Raw genomic sequence first — 24,515 nt, 5'->3', positions numbered from 1 at the left:
TGAAAAAGTGTGAGCACCCCTGCTATACTGTATAGACAGGCCACCTCGTACAGATGTCCTCCTATGGCTGATGAGCTGGGACTATGGATGGACTCTATAATGTATAGACAGTCAGCCACGTACAGATATCCTTCTATGGCTGATGTGCTGGGACTATAGACAGATTCTATACTGTATAGACAGTCCACCTCGTACACATGTCCCCCAATGGCTGATGAGCTGGGACTATGGACGGACTGTATAGACAGTCCACCTCGTACACATGTCCCCCTATGGCTGATGAGCTGGGACTATGGACGCACTGTATACTGTATAGACAAGCCACCTTGTACAGATGTCCCCCTATGGCTGATATGCTAGGACTATAGACAGACTCTATACTGTATAGACAGTCCACCTCGTACAGATGTCCTCCTATGGCTGATGTGCTGAGACTATAGACAGACTCTATACTGTATAGACAGTTCACCTTGTACAGATGTCCCCCTATGGCTGATGTGCTGGGACTATAGACTAAGTGATAAAAGACTTTTTTTTTTTTTTGGACGATTTATTTATTTATGTAGATTGTGAGCCCCACATAGAGATCACAATGTACATTTTTCCCTATCAGTATGTCTTTGGAATATGGGATGGAAATCCATGCAAACACAGGGAGAACATACAAACTTCTTGCAGACGGTTTTTATGGCCTTGGTTGGATTTGAACACCAGGACTCCAGCGCTGCAAGGCTGCAGTGCTAACCACTGAGCCACTGTGTGGCGATTTATTTTTTACCACACTATTAAAAATAAAAATCCAATTTCAAATAAAAAATTAAATTATATAACATCTAAACAAATAAATTAATATTCTTTTTTAAAACAAGTTTTGTAAATAAACTTAAAATTCTTTTTCCATTTAGCCTATGTTCAATTGTTCCATTTTTTTGTTTTTAGTTAATTTTTTGTTTAAATTTTTCAAGTATGTTAGTATTTTTAAAATACTTTTAAAATAGTATTTAGTATTTCTATTTAAAGGGGCTCTATCAGCAAAATTTTGCTGTATGAGCCCCACATATACGTGAATAGCCAATAAAAAGGCTATTCAGGCACCGCTAATCTTATTTTAAACTCCTGTCCCGTTTTAAAATAAAACAAAAACATATATGTAAATCATACCTGAACAATTTAGTGGTAAACAATACATTAAAAAAGACTTATTTTTTGTTTTCAAAGCCATTACCGGTACAGTGTGAATGATATGTTACCTGTATTTTGTAGGTCATTACAATTGCAGCTGTACCAAATTTATGTCTCTGTTGGTAATACATATATATTATACTGTATTGGGTTACACAGGACTTATAAAATATACTTTTATTCCATCCTTTTTTTTTTTTTTTTTTTTATAACCCCAAAGCGACACAGGATTTAATAGTACATCCTGTGTCGCATGGAGAGCTCAGGGCGGATGCCGGCTACATAATACGGCCAGCACCGCTGCTAAAAGAAGGAATCGGTGCCCGCACTGATCGCAGCTGTTAATCCTTAGACACCGCGGTCAAATGGAACTGTGTCGTCTAATCTTTCACCGATCGCCGCCCACCAGAATGTCATCAGAGAGCGAGATTGGTTGACATGACAGCTGGGAACTTCTTGAAGGCTCTCAGGCTAGTCATTGCATTAGATCAGGGGTGCTCACACTTCTTCAGCATGTGAGCTACTTTATAAACTGGCAAGGCAAAAGATCTACTACCCACTTCTTGTGGGCGGGGCCGGGCATGTGGGCGGGGTCGGACGGAGCGTGAGAGCAGGAGACAGCGGCGTTCTGTGGCTGCCCAGGGATCCCCGGTGTCTGCTTCTTCACAGCGCAGGCTGAGAGTTATCTCTGGACACTGGCAGGCTGGGAGTGCTTGTTCACAGCGCAGGCTGAGAGTCGACTGTATGAATTAGGCCTGAGACTTAGGGTAAGTTCAGAAGGAGTTTTTTGGGCCAGAACCTGAGGCGGAAGCCACAACTGAACTGCACCGGCATCCAGCCGCACGCTCTGCATTAGGCCTAATGAATGGGCCTAGTCCGGAGGATGGTGTGTTTTCAGGCTGAATCGCGAGGCAAAATGGCCTGAAGAATGAGCACCTCTTGTCTTTTTTTCCAGGAGCTGGAAGAAACGACTCCCGGAAAAAAGACCTGAGTGGCTCCCATTGATTTCAGTGGGAGCCATCTTTTTGGTCAGGATTTTCAAGCGGATACGGCCTCAAAATCCTGACCAAAAAAATCTGTGTGAACTTAGCTTTAGTTTGGTGGTGCAAGGGAGTCCTCTGTCGTCCCTTTGCACTAAACCAGTAACCATACAGTTCCAATAAGCTTACAATGAATAGACCATACACAAAGACCAGACACAAATAGAAAGGAATAAAACAGCCACCCGGAGGAAAGGTTAAAATCTTCATTAATACACTGAAAATATGACAGAACTCATGCTTTTTCTTTAAAATCAAAAATACAAAAATTAAATGTTTTCCTAAAAACTTACTAAAAAAAACTCCTTACTTTAAGGAGTGACTTGAAAATGAATCCATGTGTAAATTTATACAATAAAATGGCATACAGTTAAACAGGTAATATACATAGAAACAAAAAAGGATGAACAGCCTCCTCGGTAGAGCTTTAATTTCCAATACTGTACTCTCTGAACAAGCTTACAAAATACAAACCTCTTTTTTTTTCTTTTTTTTTTTAGAAAAGGAGGAAGAAAAAAAAAAAAAAAGAAAGAAAAAAAGAAAAAAGGAAAAAAGTGCCTTCTCTTCTTTCTTTACACGGCGAACGCACCACTGAAACATAGTGCACCCGCCAGAAACGGCAAGCGACCTTGCACCCACACCTTCTGCACTTCTTCCCTGCAGGACAGAGCACCTCATACAAAAATACCCACCATTCAAATTAGCTGCATCAGTACCAGAGCTGTGGATGGATACGTCTAGGAGGGAGAGGCTGCGTGTATACATGTGTGAACGTAAATATATATATATTTATATGTGTGTCATGGGTGTACGGATCTGCATGTACAGACAGAGAGGAAAGTAGGTGAAAACAGAATCCTGGCCTAGTCACAGGTTATACATCTCCCTCCCCCCTGTACTGTACGCAGGCCCCACACCTTCTGTACAAGCCTCCATAGTCCCACTCTCTACTTTGCCTTTTAAAAGCTTTATGTTTCAAAAAGGTACTAGAATGGATTACAGATAAAATATAAAAGATATATGTATTTCTAAATGGAGCTTACATGGATTGAACCTTAAGAATTTAATTTTTATCTAAAAACAAAAAACTAAATAAAACAAAAAACACATTATGCAAGCAGAGAATAGGAACAGCCAAACATATCATACAAAATAATAAAATAAAATTTGGCTACTAGAACAGATCGAAGCGACTGAAATACAAGGAATGGATAATGAATAATCTACACTAATAAGGATCACTGTGTAGGAGGTTAAATCCGAAAAATTGAGAAAAACCTCTCCGTTCCTGCTGACACGGACAAACTATTCAACAGCGGATAGGATGCAATCTGCAGCTCACAGACAGCGGGGTTTCTCTCGGAGACATAATTCCTGGGAGGAGGCCAAGCTGCCCAGTGATGTGCCACCAAACCAGTCACAACACGTCACGGTGAAACCGTTCCTTTTTTTTCCCCATATATAATTTTTTTTTTCTTTTTTTTTTTTTTCGTTTTCTTTTTTTTTTTTTTAGACAGCAAAGTAAAGAAATGCCTTCAGCAGTTATGGCAAATGGTTGTGTACATGTATGCTTCAGTCCTGTGGTTGTGCAGCTCTGCTCCCCTGCAGGCATCTCAAAGCTGCCCCCCCCTGTTAGGGGATCCTGCAGGTCCTTGATGTCCTTCTAATCTGGCGGCAAACAGTCATGTAAGCGAAATCTGTCTCTGATGTGAGGCCGCACATCCTCATTCTAAGAAGGGGGAAACAAAAAAGCATTAAAAATAGAAAATACTAATTCATTTCCCAGGGCATAACTTTTAGGGAAACACAATATAAACTTCATGCTTTGAACCCTGCCCTTCCTATGCAGGGTTGACATTGTAACGCTGCTCTAGGTACCCTGTATCACATATTTTGGACCTGCCCCCTTATTATGGGTTTTTGGCAGGAGGTCAGAACATTAACTGACTCTCTCTTCCTACAAGGTGTAGATCCCCTTACATATATCTTGAACCTCCCTCCCAGGCACCTCGGTAGCAAGACTTCCAGATTGTTTCTTCACCTCTGCATGGCTACTAAGACTCTTATTGCCAAGCATTGGAGGAGCCCAGCCCCTCTTTCTACTACAGAACTCTCGGCCCACATTAAGGATGTGCGGAGCCTTGAATCCCTGACGGCCAGTCTTAACCATAATGTAGATGCTTTCAGCTCCGTCTGGTTCCCTTGGGACGCCTATTGTGCCATGCGAGGCCTGTGACCTAGTAACCCTCTCCCCAGTCCCCCCCCCCCCCCTCCTCTTTGTCTCTGTGTGTTTGTCCCCCTTTGTACTCTTCTTCTTCACTGCACCTTTCTATTGTGATTTATTACATTGTTTTATACTGCGGCACTGGCAATGTGTCTGCCCTCTATTGTTTTTGTATATTTTTCACCAATGTTCTTTTATTTGTCATGTTAAAAATTTTCAATAAAAATTACAGTTAAAAAAAAAGGAAAATACCAATTCATTTTAGTTATTTAATACTAGTAATTTTCTAACATAGGTTTGAACAGCTTAAACATATGGTCACTCATTGCTTATCTGCTTTGGACAATCCCTACTTACTAAAAAGGGTCCATTAAGTGAACTACAAAGAGTCTCAGAAATCAGCTGTACCTTGTGGTAAATATACAGGGTATCATAGGGTATTAATATCTGATTGAGGAGGGGATAACAACCAGCCCCCACACCAATCAACTGTGTTTTCAAGACTGGTGCTAGGCCTGGTACTATACAAAGTACAGAGATGAAAGCAGGGGGGCTCTGTACATGGTATAGCTGCAGTATTACAGCTGCGCTCCCATTCACTTAGAAGGAGCAGAGTATTCATCTAAGGTCGGGTCCCCACGGGCTGGAAACGCCATGGGAAATATCGCAGCGGTTTACAGTAAATGTAAAGTAGATGGGATTCATGCAAATCCCATGCCCACCTTGCGTTTAAAACCGCAATTATATCTATGGAAACACCAGCGGCTTCCCCATAGATATAATTGATACAGAAAGTCCGCGGAGGAAAACTCTGTGAACTTTCTGCTCAAAGCGCTGCAGGAAGAACCAAAATGCGTTCCCGCTGGATGGTTTATACATTGAAAAGAGCAGTGGCTTTTTTTTTTTTTTTTTTTTTTTAAGCCGTCACCAGAAACGAAATAAGAATCCTTACCAGTTCTACAAGCTTCTCCAGGAAAGGGACAAGCTTCAGCAGCTCCTTGTCATTTTTATCCACAAACCAGCTCTCAATGGGAATCCCGTTGGAAAGCTGTAAGGAGAGCAGAGAGTCTATTCGTAGGGAGCAAATTTACTATAAGCAAAATAACTTTTACCTATCATCACCTCCACTGATTCCAGCACGGCTATTTTTTCTTTAGATCCCAAAAACATACACAGATCTACAACGTGGATACAGTGGTGTACCTTCCGTGAAGCCATACTATGCATCTGCTATACACTTATGCCTTAGGGAGCCTTCACATGGAGTAAACACGCGTGTATTTTTGCAAAATACACGTGTAAAAATAAGACTCCCATTGACTTCAATGATATTTTTTACACGTTTAAAAATACGCCTGTAAAAAGTCATTGAAGTCAATGGGAGTTTTATTTTTACACGTGTATTTTGCAAAAATACACGCGTGAAGGCTCCCTTATATTGTGGAAGGAGGGTGTGGCACTAAAACTTTTGCTTCCTGACAAAATCAAAAGCTATTCCTGCATTCTCCACTGGGGGGAGCTCACTGCATAGAGATTTTAAAGCTCCTAATGATTTCTAAGGAAGTTCATATGCACTGGTATAGACAGGCAAGGCTTAATCATTTACAATGTGAATGGAAACAAGGAATTTGGAGCTCCTTGTGGGGACACCTGAGTGTATTTACTTCCTGGTAAAAAAATAAAACTACATAGAAAAATATGGTGTTTATTTTTTTAATTTATTTTATTTTTGACGATTTACGTGAGCCATTTTTCTCCCACACAAGTTAAACTATGTCACTTTGTCAGAAAATACCAGATTTGAGGGGGGGGGGGGGGGGGCGCAAAGGTCCATTTTATATTTTGCTATGGGCTCTGTGATTTTTGTGCAAGATCAGTAAAAATTAGAAAAGATTAGGAAATGGTCGGTAGAGCTAAAATCATGTCACATTTCATGTACTAGATGAACAAAGCACCCCAAGGGCATAAAACAGAATGAATATTAAAGACACAAGTGATAGTAAACCAGTCATGTCAAGGCTCTCCAACCCCACTCACTGACAAGCATTGTGGAAAATTGCAAAAATTCATAAACTTTCTGTGCAACAATGGCAGGCGCCAAAAATTTATGCTTTGTACACTCATGTGTCCTCAATTTCTAGCCATCAAACAAGCTGGCGTACATGCTTTACATTCTATTTATGGCTATGGATACAAAAGGCATGGCTCAAGATGCAACACAACGCATCAAATAAATCCATACCAAGTGAGCACTCAGGATCCGGAGGAGAGAGGAAGTGCACTGCATTCATCCTGCACAGGGGAAATCTGAATGCTTTGCAACATGTAATATAGACCAGTGCTTTTCTTAGCCACAACATGTACCCCCCAAGGACAGAGCATCGTGCCCCCTGGGGTAAACATACTGCAGCTTCAGAACCACTGATCTAGGTCAACAAACATACAGTGTAAAGTTAGTCTAGACAGTCTAAAGATACATCAGATTTATCATCCAGCATCAGCCTCTGCAGCGCACAGCAAGACTACATGCACAGTAAAGCCTAGTTACTGGCATCCTACACAACACCCAGATGTTAATAGATGCCCATCTACACAAGTACAAAGTCTGATCCTTCTTACAAACATGCTCACACCTCACAGGAACATGATCTTACAGATCTGTGTAGGGTGGCGGTAGAGAGAACTGTGCACTTATAAAACTAGTCTTAAATGTTTCAATATACACATAAAAAAAACAAGAAAAAACATTTTACCTGGTATGCAAAGGCTTGTGGTGAGTTATCAATGATGATTGTTTTAGAAAGATCCCTCCCCAAGATGTTTAGGTCTTTAATGTAATTCCCTTGGACACAAACACAGTGCTCTCGAAACAGTCTGTGTCTGAGAAACAAGAAAATAGAAAGGGGAGAAGCATTAGAGCTGCACAACGGAGGAAGAAAATATTTCTGGAGCTTGGTGGGTCATTGAATAAAGTGAGTGAACCTACCTGACCAGCCGCTTTTTGGGATCCAAAATATTCAATAATTTGTCTGCATAGACTTTCTTTGAGGCCGTGAAAAGGATTATCTGTGATGCACAAGAATAAAACATTTAGGAAAAGGGGGAAACATCTGTTTTATGCAGAGGCCACAACAGCGAGGAAAAAAAAGTTATATCAATCATAAGAGAAGAACTCAAGAGCAAAATCTGCAATAAATCAGTGGCAAAATCTGCATGCAAAACATACACATTTGCTGCGGAATTCATCTTTAATATTGAAAAGGGTGAAATCTGCAAAAGAAATTGGCATGCTGCAGATTAAATAACTGCACCCCATGTTTGGACATATCCTAAATGAACCAGTTGTCACGTATCGTATGTATCCAAAAAAAAAAAAAAAAGGATTGCGATATGTTAAAGTAGGCTTGAGGCAAGGGTGGGTAATTTTCAATAACAGTAAAGCAAAGTGCCCTTTAAGGGACATTCTTGTAAGCCACAGCCAACCGATATACACAGTGTGCCAAAGTAATTATAAATCTGAATGTTCATTAGGTACTTACCTCATAAATCTGAGACATACGTTCTAAGAACTCACGAAAGAAAGGCCTTAACCGCACATAAACCTGCAATTAAATAAAGTTTATTAAAAAGCTAGGTCGAAGAGAAGAATCAAATTTGCAAAAATTAGACCAATTGTTCCTAGAATAAAAGCCATCGGTCAATCCTATTGAGGAAAGGCTACTTAGGGCCCCTACCCTGGATATTCTGCTGTAAACATCCACAGGAGTCAAAGGCTGAAGATCCCCTGTGCCCAATGAGAGGTTCCGGCACGTGTGCAATGTGCCCAGTAAACAGAGATCAGTACACTCCGCTTCACCGTGCATGACAAATGACTGGCGATGAACTGACCTCAGCTTCACTGTACACAAGGCACCTGCACTAGGATCCCTCAGCAGACTCATCTCATTGTGCACAGGGAATCTGCTAAGGATGCCTATGACAGGTAAGGGACCCTAAACCCCAGCTGATGATTTCAGTGATCCCAAACAGCCCAACAGATTCCTTTGTAAACATAAAAATGTTGACGATATCATAGAAAATTAATTTCATGTATAGGTTGCCAAACCATTCAAAAACTCATAATCTCCACCATCAAAATTGGCGCAATGTGTACAAACCGCAAGTCTCAAGGTGACGCCCACCTGGTAAATGACATCTTGGAACAGCACTGGAAATGTCAGGGCAGCATCTTCCAGCTCATTGAGGCTGCAGTGTACAAGGGTCTCATCCTGGAAAAACAATAAGAACATTCCACTAAGAATAACAACAAAAACCAGGAATGAATAAAAATACACATGCCAATAAAAAAGCCACAGAGGACCAGTTTCACACAAATAAATTAGACATTTTGCTGTGATGCCCCACATTTTTCTGAAAGTGGCTTTGGCTTAGTGGGGGGAGGGGGGATGGTCTGACAGCAAGACACGTTTACTATAAACACACTAAAAACTAAAAAACTTGCAAGTCACACCAAAAACTGGCATAATTTATAGCTTAAAGCTTTGCCAGCTTTTGGCTGGTGTAGATTTGCATTTCTGACACACAGAGGGTACATCAAAGACCGTAAGAAGTGAGTTTTGATAAATCTCCCCCATAGACGCACTCTGAAAGTCCATAGAAGCAACATCTTACCAAGTCCAGGACAAGGGAGAACTCTGGTGTACTCCTGGTCTTTAAGGGGAGAGCTGGCTTCCTGTTGAGTTGCTCTTCAGTCAGGGGTGGTACGTGTTTAATGAAATAGTATCTACAGTAAAGAGAGGAGGCATTAGCGCTCTTACAAATGAGGTAGGACAAACAGACAGCAGAGATGAACGTTAATATGTTGTGACCGAGCTAGTAAAAAAGGAATAGTTATAATATTATATTTATGAATACTGTGTATCTAGATACATAGTGCGCAACATATTTACTTTTATAGGAATCAACCACTGGCTTTTTAATAAACTCGAAGTGTTTTACAGTTTCTGTCTGACCATGGCTGTCAGCCATTTATGGAGTTGGGGGCAGTAACTTGTATACGATCTGTTGAAGAACCAACACTAAATGAGTCCCTTCCCTTGTGCAAATGGGTTACAGGTGGGTTCCAACACAGTTTGGGTAAAACAGCATGGCACTTTTTGATAGAAAGCCAGAAGCTGATCCAGGAGAAGTACAAGTCACTTAAATCTATTTTCCATTCCTTTGAATTCACTTCTGGTTTTGGTAACAAACAATGAAAAACTGATACAAAAACTTCAGATTCTCAAATAAACAAGAAAACACAAAAAAAACAAAAGATGAAAAGGGGGAAAAAAAAATAAACACTTCTAAAAAGAAAACTGTAACTCACGGGTCAAAGACCTCCCAGTCTTCTTCATATGCCGCTTCAGCATGTGCAGAGGAGTAACCGCTGTCGGGGGACACTGGGGCTAGGAGAGAAGGTAAAAAACCCAAAAACAAACACATCAAGATATGCGAGTTGTATAAACACACAATAGGTAGAACTTGGAATAAGTGGTAGTTGTGTAAACGGAGGATGGAGAAGTGAATTGAAACCTAGAGCAACTAATAAGAATGTAGGCCTTACTTTCTCTTACAGGTTGTAGTTTGATTAAACAGTATTTTTCTACTGCAATAAGATAAGGCAACTAACCTGTTAATGCTGGGATGTCCCGCTCCGGGGCCTCCTCACCAGCCTCTAGCCAGCTATTGGCTGCTGTACGGACAGGTGTCACCTGACTGGGGTAGGACGTCCCATTAGTGGATGTGGTGGTGCTGGTGCTGATTTCATCCACCTGCTCCATTTCCAATTGTTTCACTATCTCCTCCGCCTCCACCGCTTGCCCGGGAGAGTCTGATCCAGACGTGCCTGCAATACAGATAATGAAGGTCAAAAATAATGAACTATATAAAAAGGTAATGCTAATACGATGGTCAATAGACAACTGATTTTACATGAAACGCTTACCATTTTTGTTTGCTGGTGAGAAAAAGTTGAAGACGGGAGAAAAAATGGTCCCCAGCAGTGTGGTCCTGGGTGGGCTGGTTGCAACAGATGCATCATCCAGCTTTCCATTTTGTTTCAGATGTTGAGGGGTCACCTCATAACTTGCAGCTTCTGCAATAAGATACAGGAAAGAAGGGTTACTGTAAAAACAAAGAAACGGACCATAAAATCTAAGAAATGCAATCGATGAGCAGGACGGCACACACAAGTCATATCTGACCCCTTGAAACTGGGCTACTGGTGTTAGGGTCCACTCCAATGAACCTGCAGCCACATGTGGATGAAACCCTACTCATACATGAGAGACAATGCTAGCGCTCTTATACAGGAGTCAACAGATATTGGCTTATATTCTCACAGTGAATTAGTCTATGACGGGGCATGGGGAGGTGGGTTTAATTCGACTGACTATGAATAAAATTTTGCACTGGATGAAGGTTTCCGACCAGTAACTTATTCTTTCCCCCATCTCGATCAGTCAGCAGGTACTTATCAATTACTAAAGGAAGCTGTAAGAACTGACCACACACATTGAAGGGAATGTATCGACAATTATATATTAGAACAAGAAATCTAATCTGCATTTGTATTTTTTTTAATTCTATTTCCTGTACATAACTAACATCTTGCCTGAACTTCTCCTCTGCTTTGGTACCAGCATTTAGTAATTTGCTTTACAGCACTCATGGCCATAGGCAGACTGGAGGCAACTCAAGACCTTTTTTTTGGTGATACATTCCCCCTTAAGGTTGATGGTGGGATCGCTTGTACGAACGATCTCATCATTGACTGGATGGCTGCAAAATGGCTGTCTGAAGTCTTATGTGTATGGCTGGCCTATTAACTCCACAAACATCTCACAAGGGGAGCCCAGAATGCTGCTCACGGCGAGATAATTTCTGATAAGCCAAGACCTAAAAGAAAACCACAAATACAACACAACACAATTGGTCAGTGAGAGCCAGGGTTGTAGTCGGCAAGACAAACCACCGACTCTGGCTCTTCTATTTCTCCACAGCCTAAGGGCGGGTTCACACCTGCGCCCCGTCTCTGCTTTCAGTTTTCCATCTTCTTCCCGAGAAACTGGACAGGAGACGGAATGGGTTTGCAAAGTGGCCGCCTGTGAGCATCTTCTGCCTTTCCAAGGCGAAAAAGTTTTTGTTTTTTTTAACCGGACACAAAGTTGGACATGCAGGACTTTGTGCCCAGTTATTAAAAAAAACAAAAAAAAAAACTGTTTCGCCGTGAAGACCAGAAGACACTCACAGGCAGACACTGACTGCTGGGGTTCCGTCTCCTGTTGGAGGAAGACGTAAACCCACAAAGCGGAGACCGGGGCGCGGATGTGAACCCGCCCTATCTCCAGCTCCAACAGCCATGGACAGTAGAAGCAGTAAAAATAGTCAATGTTTTCAAGTCAGAATCAGGAAATTTTTACAGACTCCACCCAAAATTAGCCATAACATGGGCGCATTACCTTCAAGGTCTATCTACATAAATGATATTATGACAGGCCATTATAACGGACTGCAAAACTATGGGTCATGCTCAATTGTTGTCCATTTTTACAGATCTCTCCATACACTTGGTGCAAAACGGTGAAAAATAGACATTTTATACCATGGTTGTGTGATTGTAGGCCAACTCTATAGCTCTGGTGGGAGCGATCACTATAATTATAGGCAACTGAGTATGCTACAGATTTCCTATATATAAATCTACGTATGTTAAAAAAAAATTGGCCAAGTACACAATGGCTCAGATTGGCCACGTATGAAGCTGGATGATAAATCTGCTGTATCTTTAGACCGTTTATACTAAGGTTATACCACCTTTTAGTTGACTTAATTTGAGCCATAATTTCAAGACACAGTTTTGGCGCATTATTGGGACGTCTCGGTGCATTTAAACCACACCCACGTGTCTAGCAAGTTGTAAAAAGTTTAGGTCAAACTATATGCACCAAATTTACACCAAAGTCAATTCGCAACCTCAACAGTAACACTGAGCCAATATTTCCTAACCAATAGGAACCAAGAAAATGAGTGCAATAACCTAGTATATGTGCTTGTCAAGGATTGCACAGTGCGCCTTGCCTTTACCTCCATTAACTTGACTTTTCCGCCGGACACGTGCAATGGGCTTGCTTGGTTTGTCACCAGTACGTGGAGTTGAGGTGATGAGGTTGTTATCGAGGTCACGCTCCACCCTACTCCGCTTTGCGGGGTTCTCTCGATCCTCCTAGTGATATAGAAAAGATGTCATGTAAGATCTTGTTACTGTATCAAACTAAAGACCAATGACAAAAACTGCACACAAAACCTCAGCAGTGAGTTTCATGCATACTCAGCTCACATTTACCTTTGTTGTGCTGCCTTTGATGAAATTTTTTATGGTGGACAGCAGACCAGTGTCTGGTTTGGACAACTTTTCTGCAAGAGGAGAGCTCTCCTCCTCCTCCTCTTCTTCTGAGTGCTTCCTCTTAGTACGTGCAGTGCGTCCGGCAGGCCCGTGACTGCTGCGCGGAGACCCCTTCCGCGTCCTTAGCCTCATCTTTATGAGCGCCACATAAAAGCTGCAAATGAAAATACTAGTTTAAAAGGGTAAATAAGACACATGTATACTTATATATAATCTTACAAAATAAGAAAGTCATCACGCTTCTAAAAAGAAGATACACTTCACACCAGGGTGTCACCCACAGAAATCCATAGACCATAGCCAAAGTGGTTTTGTAAACTTAAAGAGGACCTGTCGCGTCCTCTGACACTACTGGTTTTATATATCGATGGAAAGCTGACTGAATTCAGGGCATTGTCAGCTTTGACAGTATGCCCCCAGGGAGACCGATATCCCTTCACTGTCAGAAGGGCGGGCCTTAATACTCAGCGTCATCACTGGGTACTAAGGACCCCCCCCCACACTGACAGTACAATGCTATGGAAAATGCTATGGCTCTAGGCAGTAAGGCCCGCCCTTCTGACAGCAGAGAGATGTCGGTGGTGCACTTAAAGTGATTCTCCGAGGACTGGCAACAAAAAACAAAAAAACAAAAACAGTTCCCAACTCGTGCTTCAAATTTAAATGATTAAAGGGGTTGTTCAGACCAAGCAAATAAAGGTTATTGTTAGTAATTTTCTAATATAATTTCTGTATCAATTCCTAATGGTTTTCTAGATCTCTGCTTGTTGTCACCCCATGGCCATGAGATGGTCAGACAGCTCATTACAAAATATTGCACCGATTACTGAGCTGTGCCGTCACATGACCATGGGCCGCCCGTCACATGACCATGGGCCGCCCGTCACATGACCATGGGCCGCCCGTCACATGACCATGGGCCGCCCGTCACATGACCATGGGCCGCCCGTCACATGACCATGGGCCGCCCGTCACATGACCATGGGCCGCCCGTCACATGACCATGGGTTGCCCGTCACATGACCATGGGCCGCCCGTCACATGACCATGGGCCGCCCGTCACATGACCATGGGCCGCCCGTCACATGACCATGGGCCGCCCGTCACATGACCATGGGCCGCCCTGAGCCCCTGAGTAGAGTAGAATGGTTGAGACACTGGAGTGTAGGGAAATGGTGTGAAGGTTGGTGCACTGAATCATTTCTATGGCTCCTTTACTCTTGGGATATGTGAAGGCCCCAGAGGTAATGGAAAATAAAGTAATAGGCTATTACAGAAATGCCATCACTATATTAGATGGGAAAACTACTTTAAAGGAGGGCATTAGGTAAAATATTGAAGATCAACAAGTATCCCTTCAGCAAGATATTCACTGTCATGGAGATTGAGCCCATTAAAAAAAAATAAAAAAAAAAAATAATATAACAAAAGAAACTGAATCTAGACAAAAATATTACACATAAAAGCACTGGCCATATAACCATTGTTACATATGGAGAAGGATGGCTTCAGCTGTCAAGTAACATACATGTAATTCTCAAATTACACCATATTTGTGCAACTTTATTTTTTTTACATGCTTTCAATCTCGAGAACAAAGCCTCATGCTACAAATGTCTGAATGGAGAGACAATTGCGCAGGCCGCCATAGCACAGCGCCGTACTCCAGGTGTCTTCAACAGTCTCATAGAAGTGAATGGAGCGTTTACATACTAGTTGCTCCATTCAGACAGGGGTACAAGGGAACTATTCTCTCGGGGTGGACAAGGGATGAGCTGTATTTATGAGTAAACCCCTTTAAGGTCTTAAATGACAACATTTTACACGGCATGTAGGAAACAGAGAATTGTTAGGACAATTCTAAGGGGTTTGTTCATACTAGTGTTGGTGTCCGCTCCTAATGGACACTAACAGAACCGTTAAAAATCCCACTGACTCCAATGCAATTTGATCTGCTGTCTGTTAGTGTCAGTTTTCACCCAAACCGTCACAGGTCCGTTATTTTAGTGCAGAGAATAACACAGGGTGCAGGACTTTTGGCCCTGTTCAAAATAACAGACTTCGACAGATGTGAAGTGGCCATTTTAAAAAAAAAACAAAAACAAAACATCAGATGGTCATCACTTATACCGTCTGTTAGTTCTGTTTTGTTTCTGTGCATGCTCAAACCCCCCCCCCCTCCCAAAAACTGACGGTACACAAACAGACATTAATAGAAACCAACTGATGTTAATGTGTCCGATAAAAAAAAACTGGGACACATTTCCATCAGTTACGCTAGGTGCACAATAGCGTTGGTCTCTCCGTCAAAAGTGGTTACCGTGGAACCCATTCATTATAATGTGGTCCGCCAGGTTTTCACCAATTTTATATGGAAACCATTGGAGAGCAGTCCCCCGTGCAATACTTCTCTCTCTGCCAATTTTAGGCAGAAGCTCAAATACAGATGTGAACCTAGCCTTAGTGTCAGTTATGATAGGTGTGCATTTATTTATTTATTTTAAACGGACCCTATAAGGGCGCATTCACATGGAGTAATGCGGCACTGATTCTGGTACGATATCTCGCGGCAGAATCAGCACTGATAAAAAATAAATAAAAAATCCTCCCACTGACTTCAATGTGTTTCGCGTGGAAAACGAAACCCATTGAAGTCAATGGGAGTCTTTTTATCAGCACTGATTCTGCCGCAAGTTATCGTGCCAGAATCAGCGTCGCGTTACTCCATGTGAATGCCCCCCTAAGATATGGACATCCAACAGTAGTATGAACGCTCCCTTAGGGTATGCATAGAACTGAGGTATTTCGCAAGAGCTCCACCTTTCTGCACTTACATAGAGTTTTCTCAAATCCCATCACCTTGACATACATCTACATGACATATGGGAATTTCCTCCAGCTTAAAAGGTACATGTGGTTCTGGCAGACCTGACAGCTCTCCTAACATTGGGTAGACGGAACGTATTTTTCTACGTAATAATGTAGATCATCTTCTCTTCCAATGATGCATTGCAAAATTACTCTGTTTCTCCTCCTGGAAAAGTATGAATACACTGACGCTTAGGGGTATCTATCTATCCCTTCATCAGTAGGGACGTACACTTAGAGGGTAAAAACTGCCACTCCTGCCCCCAAGGGGTGTGAATAAAATAGCCATTTAAGAGAGCTGGTGAACTTACAAGCAGTCGTTTCACATCTCGCCAGGAATTTGCCAAGATTGGAATAACTCTTCAAGTACTGACCCCCTAGGACGAGACTTACAGTAACACAAACCTAGTCCCCATAACTCCAATAGAGTTGAATGACAGCTAAAGAAACAACATTGCTTAATGTGCAACATCGTTTCCGCAGCACCCATTCACCTCTATGGGAGTTATGGGAACACCAGAGTATGTAGTATAGCACTTATGAACAATGGCTCCCATCACGGCAGCAATGGTGGACAAGAGAACAATCCTTTTAATGGACAAACGTCTTCTTTCGTAGTCCCTTTTATCACAATTTAACCTATGACACAACACACAAATAGAACGCAAACACGACAGCACTGAATGTGAACAAGGGCCTAAGGCTGTATCTTACTGATTTAGCTGACATTTAAAGGGGTGGTTATGTAATTTACACACAGGTATGAAAAGGGACACATAACTTTCTGGCGTCTCACTTCATAGACGTCTCCTGTTGCTTCACACAGCTGGACAAGATGATGACGTAGATGGTTATCAGTCAGAACATGGATGCGGCCATTTTGTCAGCCACAAGTGACATCCTAGATGGCTGCTGACAGGTCACCTGAACTGGTTGGCATGCACTGCCTGCTGCAGGAGCTGAGCCAGCAACCAATGACTTCAGGAGTCAGTGTATATACAATGGTTCCTACTGATCACAGCCCCATGGGTACCAGCAGGTTTTATTTTTGTGTATGTGAGTCACACATGAAGGAGTTTTCTATATACTGTTTGGTGGTCAAAAGAGGAGTGTTCGCTTTAAATAGGATCTGCGACCTCTCCTGACACTTCTATTTTAGGAAATACTTGCATTCCCTACAATATAACAATTATGGAATACACTGGTATGCTGTCACTCTGTTATACTCTGGAAATTTATGGACTGAGTAGACAAATAGGTACATAAACATAGAATCCTGGAAATTTATACAATTGGGTGTTACTGTATGGCGGGTGTCAATGACAAAGAAAACAATGCTAACACCCAGCTGTCAGTGGTCATGTATCCCTCTGTCTCCCCATTGAAATTCACTGGAGTTCCAGAGAGGTTGCAGTTGTACTGTGACTAACCCTAACCTTATGATCCAGACCCCTGCTGTTTTGGTGGGGAATGTACAAGTATGGTAAAATGTGCCAAAGTTATTGGAGAAGTTTTTTCCCACTCCTAAAACTTAGCTGTTCTCTTGTGTATTATGGCTGGGGATCCAACCCCTGGGACTCCTAACAATAATGAGTGCCCTGTGTGACTGGGGCAGTGGACGTGCGGGCATGGCAGTGTTGCAGATTACCATCACAGACGTTCTATAGAAGTGAGGGGAGAGGTGGCCACACTTGGGAACGTGTATCCTCATGATGACGGGGGTCCAAGTAGTCCGACCCAAAAGATCAAACACTTATCCCCTACCTTAGTTAGTGGTGCAAATCCTTGGTCTTAAAAAATATTTGGCACGACTGTGTGCCACAAATGAAAGATTCTGCGCTATTCACATCAGTTTCTAGAGTAAATTATGGTATTTTTTTGGTGTGTAGCAGACCATACCTGGCCCTGCTGAGCCCCAACTATGTTAGTGCAAAGTTCTGAGTATACTGTGCTCTCATCTTCTAATAGCCATAACATCTAAGGGGTTAAACAGCCCATCGCTGTTATAAGAGGTATTGGCTGTATAATACAGATAGTATCTATAAGTGAGGATGTCCTTTATCAATATCGGAGCAGTGCAGATCCGACACCCCCACAGATCAGCTGCTCAATGTCACATGCATACAAGTGAATGGGTGAGAGCGGCAATAGGCACAGCCCCTATGCAACATAAGCAGCTGTAGTGAAGAAACTTTTAAGCCTCGGGCAGAGCAGACTGCGCATGCCCACGGCCACAAGAAAAATGGCCGTTTACACAGCAAGTATGCAGCCACTTTCTTGTGGCCTCTGGGCATGCGCAGTCGGCTCTGCCGGAGGCCTACAAGTGTCACCGCCTGCGCCGGAAGAGACCGTTTCTGAAGAAGATGGAGGCGGCGCTGGAGAGGTCTCTGGCAGCATTGGGGACGCCCCCAGTGTACGAGAGAACTCATTTGCATACCGGTGAAAACTGGGATTTCTACGGAACGGCGGCGCAGAGAAGACATCTAAAGGTAGGAGAAGAATAGCGTCTCTTAAGGCTATTCCTACGTGTTAGGGACAAAAAATTTGTCCTGAATGATAGGATCCCTTTAATGAAAAATTTCCTAGTATTTTGTCTCTCCAGCTCTTGCACAAATCTATGCATCTCCATGGTAACAGACAACAAACTAATCCTGTGTAGTCTAACCTTGTAGTCCCACAATCTCATGTCTGCACAACCTTTTCCTAACCCACCAAACGTACATGACCCTCAACCTGGGTCTGTTTATTGCCTTTTAATACGGACACATGTTACTACAGGGCTTATGCAAGCGAAGTTTATTTTATTAACACTTACTGCAACATTGCTCCCTTTCAGATGCAGTGGATCAATCCAAATCTGCTGCAAACATTGTCATTTCTTCATAGCTTGTTACACTTACAGCAGATTCACATCACATTTTTGAGCTGCTGATGTTCCCATAGGGCTCAAGAACTTTGCAGCAAAAGTCCCAGGTGCTTTACTGCTAATCGCTATGGTTCTATGGGGTGCGACAAGGACTGAAGCACAACCGCCATGTATAACTAGACCCTTTTACAGCAGCAAGTATTCATGGGTAATTACCATGTCGCCAAATCGCTGCCGAAATGGAAATAAAATGACTCCCAAGTTCCAAACCCTAGTATAACTGGAACTACGGAAACAGTGTAGGTCAGCTGTGCTATGCCATTTCCATAGCTCCCATTCACCTCTATGTGAGTTATGGGAACAGCGTAAACCAGCACTCACAGATTGTAAGCTCTTGCGAGCAGGGCCCTCACTCTTACTGTTTGATATATTATTTTCTTTGTCACACTGCAATGTCTCATATTGTCCATTCATGTGTCCTCTGATTTGTAAAGTGCTGCGGAATATGTTGGCGCTCTATAAATAAAGTTATTATTCTTATGGATGGTGAACACTTACTCCCATCTCAGCAGAAATTTGGCAAGATGGGAATAACCCATTAAGCCGAGAATCAGCAGTAACACATCAGTCTCATCTCCATCTGCACTATAAGACTGAGGCCCCACATTGCGGAAACGCAGCTTTTTTTGTTGTTGCAGATTTTGTTGCAGTTTTTTGAGCCATAGCCAAGAATGGCTACAAATGGAATTGTAAATATATAGGAAGTATTTATACTTCTAACTTCTGCTCAATCTAGTCCTGGTCTTGGCTCAAAAAACCGCAACAAAATCTGCAACAAAAAAAGCTGCGTTTCCACAATGTAGGGCCTCATTATCACGCTGGTTTCATACTACTGAGTCGGGGACACGTGACTAAATCCCTATGTATGTGCCAGACTTAGCAGGTTATACACTATGTTGGGGGATGGACACCCCACAGTATAATTATCTATGACGCTAGGAGTCCCTGCAAAATACTGTCCTGTAGACTTGGGGGTGGATTCTGCCCCAGATTCCACCTCACACTATTATCAATGGGCAGCAGAGATTGCAGCAGAGCGCTGAAAAGTAAGCGCCCTGCTCGATCTTGCCGCGAAGTCCACAGCTGGAGATTTCCTGTAGGCATAACAGCGGAGGAAAGCCGCAACGGAACGACAATGGCCTGCATTGGTAACCCAGAAAATGATGCAGGATTCCTCAGCAAAAATTCGACGTTCCATTTATTTCAATGGGAGTCTATTAGCTGAGAAAAAAAAAAAAAAATTATATATATATATATATATATATATATATATATATATATATATATATATTGGCTACAAAATAAATAAATGAAAAAAATATCTGTTCTGTTTTTCAGGTGAACCCACCCAAGACTCTGGCAGAGTCCACTACAAAATCCTCCATGTGAACTCGTCCTTATTGATGCAGCCTCAATTGTACCTTAAAGGGATTTCCAAAACTGGATAGTTCATCACGATCACATCAGTGGGGGTCCAACACCTAACACCCCTTCGATCAGCAGTTTGGAGCACAACGCACAGCGTCAGAAATCGACAGCTCAGTACACTGTGTAGTGGCTGAGCCGTGTAACCGCAGCTCAGCCCCAATTCAAGCTTTTGTGCCTGCTGCACTATGGCGCCGTATTATTACAGCACGTAGTGTTAGCGGGGAACTCAGCACACTATAATAGTATGGCACAGAGCCAGAAGGGTTTGGGTAACATATAATCTGTTATTACAAGGAACAGAATGTCAGAGGTGAAAGGATCTATACAACTAAATGTATTTATCTTGCCACATGTAGATGGAGGTGCAAACACAGCAAGAACCCATGTATTGATCGACACTACCATGGAACTACTCAAAGAATAGAGCAGAATATTACTGGAATTGCCTCTTATATAAACAGCAAGGAGAAAGTAGCTGTACCTACTAAGTGGCAGCCTGTATTCTGCAATGGCAGACCTATCCTCAACAAACAATAAAATAGGACTACTCTCACAAACATGGAAATAAATTGGTGTAATTAAATTTGCACTGAAGACCATACAGAATCTGAAATTATATATATATATATATATATATATATATATATATATATATATATATATATATACATACACACACTATATATATATATATGTATGTCAACGACTAAAACTCTGCTACATCAATCAACAAGTTATAGATTTTATTTTTTTTGTAGAGCTCACAATGTACATTTTTCCCTATCAGTATGTCCTTTTGGAATATGGGATGGAAATCCATGCAAACACGGCGAGAACATACAAACTCCTTGCAGATGGTTTTATGCCCTTGACGGGATTTGAACACCAGGAGTCCAGCGCTGCAAGGCTGCAGTGCTACCCACTGAGCCACCGTGTGGCCCGACATGTAATGGATTTAAGATCTGCTCCACAGGTCAATTTCTCTGCTGCGGATTCTACCCATCTCGCCCACTTTGCCAACACTGCGGATTTTTTTTTTTTTTTACCTGCCCAGCATAACCCTGGTATTGCTATCTCCAGAACAAGGAATCTAATATTTCCCATATAAAAAAAAAAGTCTAAGAATAATTCCCATGTACTTGACAGGCACAGGCTGACCATGTCATGTACTTACTAAACAGAGGGCACCTCCATGTAAACAAGGTCAATGCATTCCTACGGATGGGACAATGACATATCAGGCCATACCCAAGGGCCTCACTAAGGGTGTGTTCACATCTGCATCATTTAATCCTACAATGGACCAGAAGAACAGATTAAACAATAAAACAGATCTGTCAAATAATGAAAAACCAGAGGGGTCCCAATGACTAGAATGTGGTCTGTTGGGCTTACGGGCAACACAGATGTGAATGTAGCCGCTTAGGGATTATTATTTTTATTCCCAGGAGTAACATAAATATTATTGGATGTAGTGCTGTAAACAATGGATATCTATCTCCTATCTATCTATCTATCTATCTATCTATCTATCTATCTATCTCGATACACACACACCTGCTGTGCTGCTACACTTGCCCATGTGTATGTACAGTCACATGGTAGAAATCAGGACAGCCAGCGCACCAGGGTATAAACACAGCCTGTACACTATATACACATATGCGCATAACATACAGGTAGCTGAAGACTTTGTATTCACTATGTACAAGTGCCTGGATACTGTACATAACACATAGCAGTACATGTATACACACAGTGATAAGACAGGTACCTGCACACATACAGATACCCAACACAAGTATCTACACACACAACTGCACGCTCATATACATCTCACATACACATTATATATACGCACATCTACAGTGCACAGGTACCCGCACACACACATATATATATACACTGAGCACAAGTAACTGCACAACACATACAGGTACCTGCATGCACACACATACATTACACAGCAAACATACAGCAGGACACAATACATGTTTGTGCTCACATATACACACACATATATAAATACATACATATAGCCATTCCATGTTACAGTAGACCTATACACATACATACATGCCATCTAGCAGTACACCTACATACATAAGTACACAGGCATGCCATCTAGCATTACACACACACACACATGCCATTTAGCAGTACACATATATACACACAGACATGTCATCTAGCAGTACACACACACACACACACACATGTATACACACACAGACATGCCATCTAGCAGTACACACTATATATATATATATATATATATATATATACATACACACACACACAGACATTCTATCTAGCAGTACACACACACACATACACACACACACACAGGACATGCCATCTAGCAGTAGACATATATACTTACATATATACACACAGACATGCCATCTAGAAGTACACACACACACAGACATGCCATCTAGCAGTATACATATATATATATATATACACACACACACACACAGACACGCCATCTAGCAGTACACATGTATACATATACACACACACGCCATCTAGCAGTACACATATACATGCCATCTAGCAGTACACCTATATACACACATACATGCCATCTAGCAGTACACATATATACACACATACATGCCATCTAACAGTACACATATATACATAGCCATGCCATCTAGCAGTACACCTATATACACAGACATGCCATCTAGCAGTACACATATATACATATACACACATACATGCCATCTAGAAGTACACCTATATACACATGCATGCCATCTAGCAGTACACCTATATACATACATGCCATCTAGAAGTACACCTATATACACATGCATGCCATCTAGCCGTACACCTATATACATACATGCCATCTAGAAGTACACCTATATACACAGACATGCCATCTAGCAGTACACATATATACACAGACATGCCATCTAGTAGTATACATATATATACACACAGACATGCCATCTAGCAGTACACCTATATACATACATATACATGCCATCCAGCAGTACACATATATACACAGACATGCCATCTAGCAGTACACATATATACAGACATGCCATCTAGCAGTACACATACATATATACACAGACATGCCATCTAGTAGTATACATATATATACACACAGACATGCCATCTAGCAGTACACATATATACACAGACATGCCATCTAGTAGTATACATATATATACACACAGACATGCCATCTAGCAGTACACCTATATACATACATATACATGCCATCCAGCAGTACACATATATACACAGACATGCCATCTAGCAGTACACATATATACACAGACATGCCATCTAGTAGTATACATATATATACACACAGACATGCCATCTAGCAGTACACCTATATACATACATATACATGCCATCCAGCAGTACACATATATACACAGACATGCCATCTAGCAGTACACATATATACAGACATGCCATCTAGCAGTACACATACATATATACACAGACATGCCATCTAGTAGTATACATATATATACACACAGACATGCCATCTAGCAGTACACCTATATACATACATATACATGCCATCCAGCAGTACACATATATACACAGACATGCCATCTAGCAGTACACATATATACACAGACATGCCATCTAGTAGTATACATATATATACACACAGACATGCCATCTAGCAGTACACCTATATACATACATATACATGCCATCCAGCAGTACACATATATACACAGACATGCCATCTAGCAGTACACATATATACAGACATGCCATCTAGCAGTACACATACATATATACACAGAAATGCCATCTAGCAGTACACCTATATACACAGAGCGCTGTGGCCGCACATGCCCGTCACCTGGCCCGCACACACCTCGGTGGTCCCCGCCTCCCCCGCACACTACACGGCCGCACAGGAGGAGGGAGGATTCGTGTGTGTACACACACCGACCGTTCCCGGGCCTCTCTCCCCCGAAGGCCTCTCCCCATCCACAGCCTATATTAATCTCTACCTGGAGTGTCCCGGTGGGCTCCGGGTAAGAAGCGGTGAAATCACAGGGTGTTACTGAATTATTCTTCGCCTCCCCGGGCCGAGTGTCCTCCGTATCTCCGAACCGCGGCAGCTAAATCCCGGGCGCCATTTCCCGCCGACCGAGGGAACGCAGGACCCGGATACAGCGCAGTGCGCATGCGCGGCCACACTGTGCGTAGGGAGGGGGGAGGGAATGTGGAGAGTACAAGGAGGGAGGGAGCTGTGTACAGTCTGTGGGAAGGAATGGATGGAGCGCCACAATGCCCTGCTGCTCACAAGTGTTACCGAGCACCTGTGGGGAACCATGTCAGGGCTACCAGAGAAGCCCAAGGGGCGAGTGCTCTGAGCAAGGGCGAGTACAACCCCACAGGCAT

General features: G+C 42.2%; 1 protein-coding gene across 1 annotated transcript; it reads right to left on the bottom strand.

The window, feature by feature from the left end:
- Positions 1-2,438: 2,438 nt before the first annotated feature.
- Positions 2,439-24,259, bottom strand: LOC142186970 (CTD small phosphatase-like protein 2). The gene is made up of 13 exons (XM_075261394.1): positions 24,122-24,259; positions 12,833-13,046; positions 12,574-12,712; positions 10,433-10,582; positions 10,118-10,333; positions 9,815-9,893; positions 9,118-9,229; positions 8,628-8,714; positions 7,986-8,048; positions 7,433-7,512; positions 7,200-7,326; positions 5,399-5,494; positions 2,439-3,951 (listed from the first exon to the last, which is right to left on the bottom strand). Exons 2-13 carry the CDS (start codon positions 13,022-13,024, stop codon positions 3,886-3,888), a joined length of 1,407 nt encoding a protein of 468 aa, XP_075117495.1. The 5' UTR covers positions 13,025-13,046; positions 24,122-24,259; the 3' UTR covers positions 2,439-3,885.
- Between the last annotated feature and the right edge of the window lie 256 nt (positions 24,260-24,515).

The sequence above is a fragment of the Leptodactylus fuscus genome, unplaced genomic scaffold (assembly GCF_031893055.1).
Source record: "Leptodactylus fuscus isolate aLepFus1 unplaced genomic scaffold, aLepFus1.hap2 HAP2_SCAFFOLD_1230, whole genome shotgun sequence".
NCBI classification, from domain to species: Eukaryota; Metazoa; Chordata; class Amphibia; order Anura; family Leptodactylidae; genus Leptodactylus; species Leptodactylus fuscus.
Note: the sequence above shows the minus strand (reverse complement) of the source record. Positions and strands in the feature narration are given on the sequence as shown.

Coding starts and splice junctions, on each gene's coding strand:
- LOC142186970 (XM_075261394.1), bottom strand. CDS start 13,024: ATGAGGCTAAGGACGCGGAAGGGGTCTCCGCGCAGCAGTCACGGGCCT. Junction 7,327..7,432: donor CCCAAAAAGCGGCTGGTCAG/GTAGGTTCACTC, acceptor CTTGTTTCTCAG/ACACAGACTGTTTCGAGAGC. Junction 3,952..5,398: donor TGGAGAAGCTTGTAGAACTG/GTAAGGATTCTT, acceptor CCCCCTTCTTAG/AATGAGGATGTGCGGCCTCA.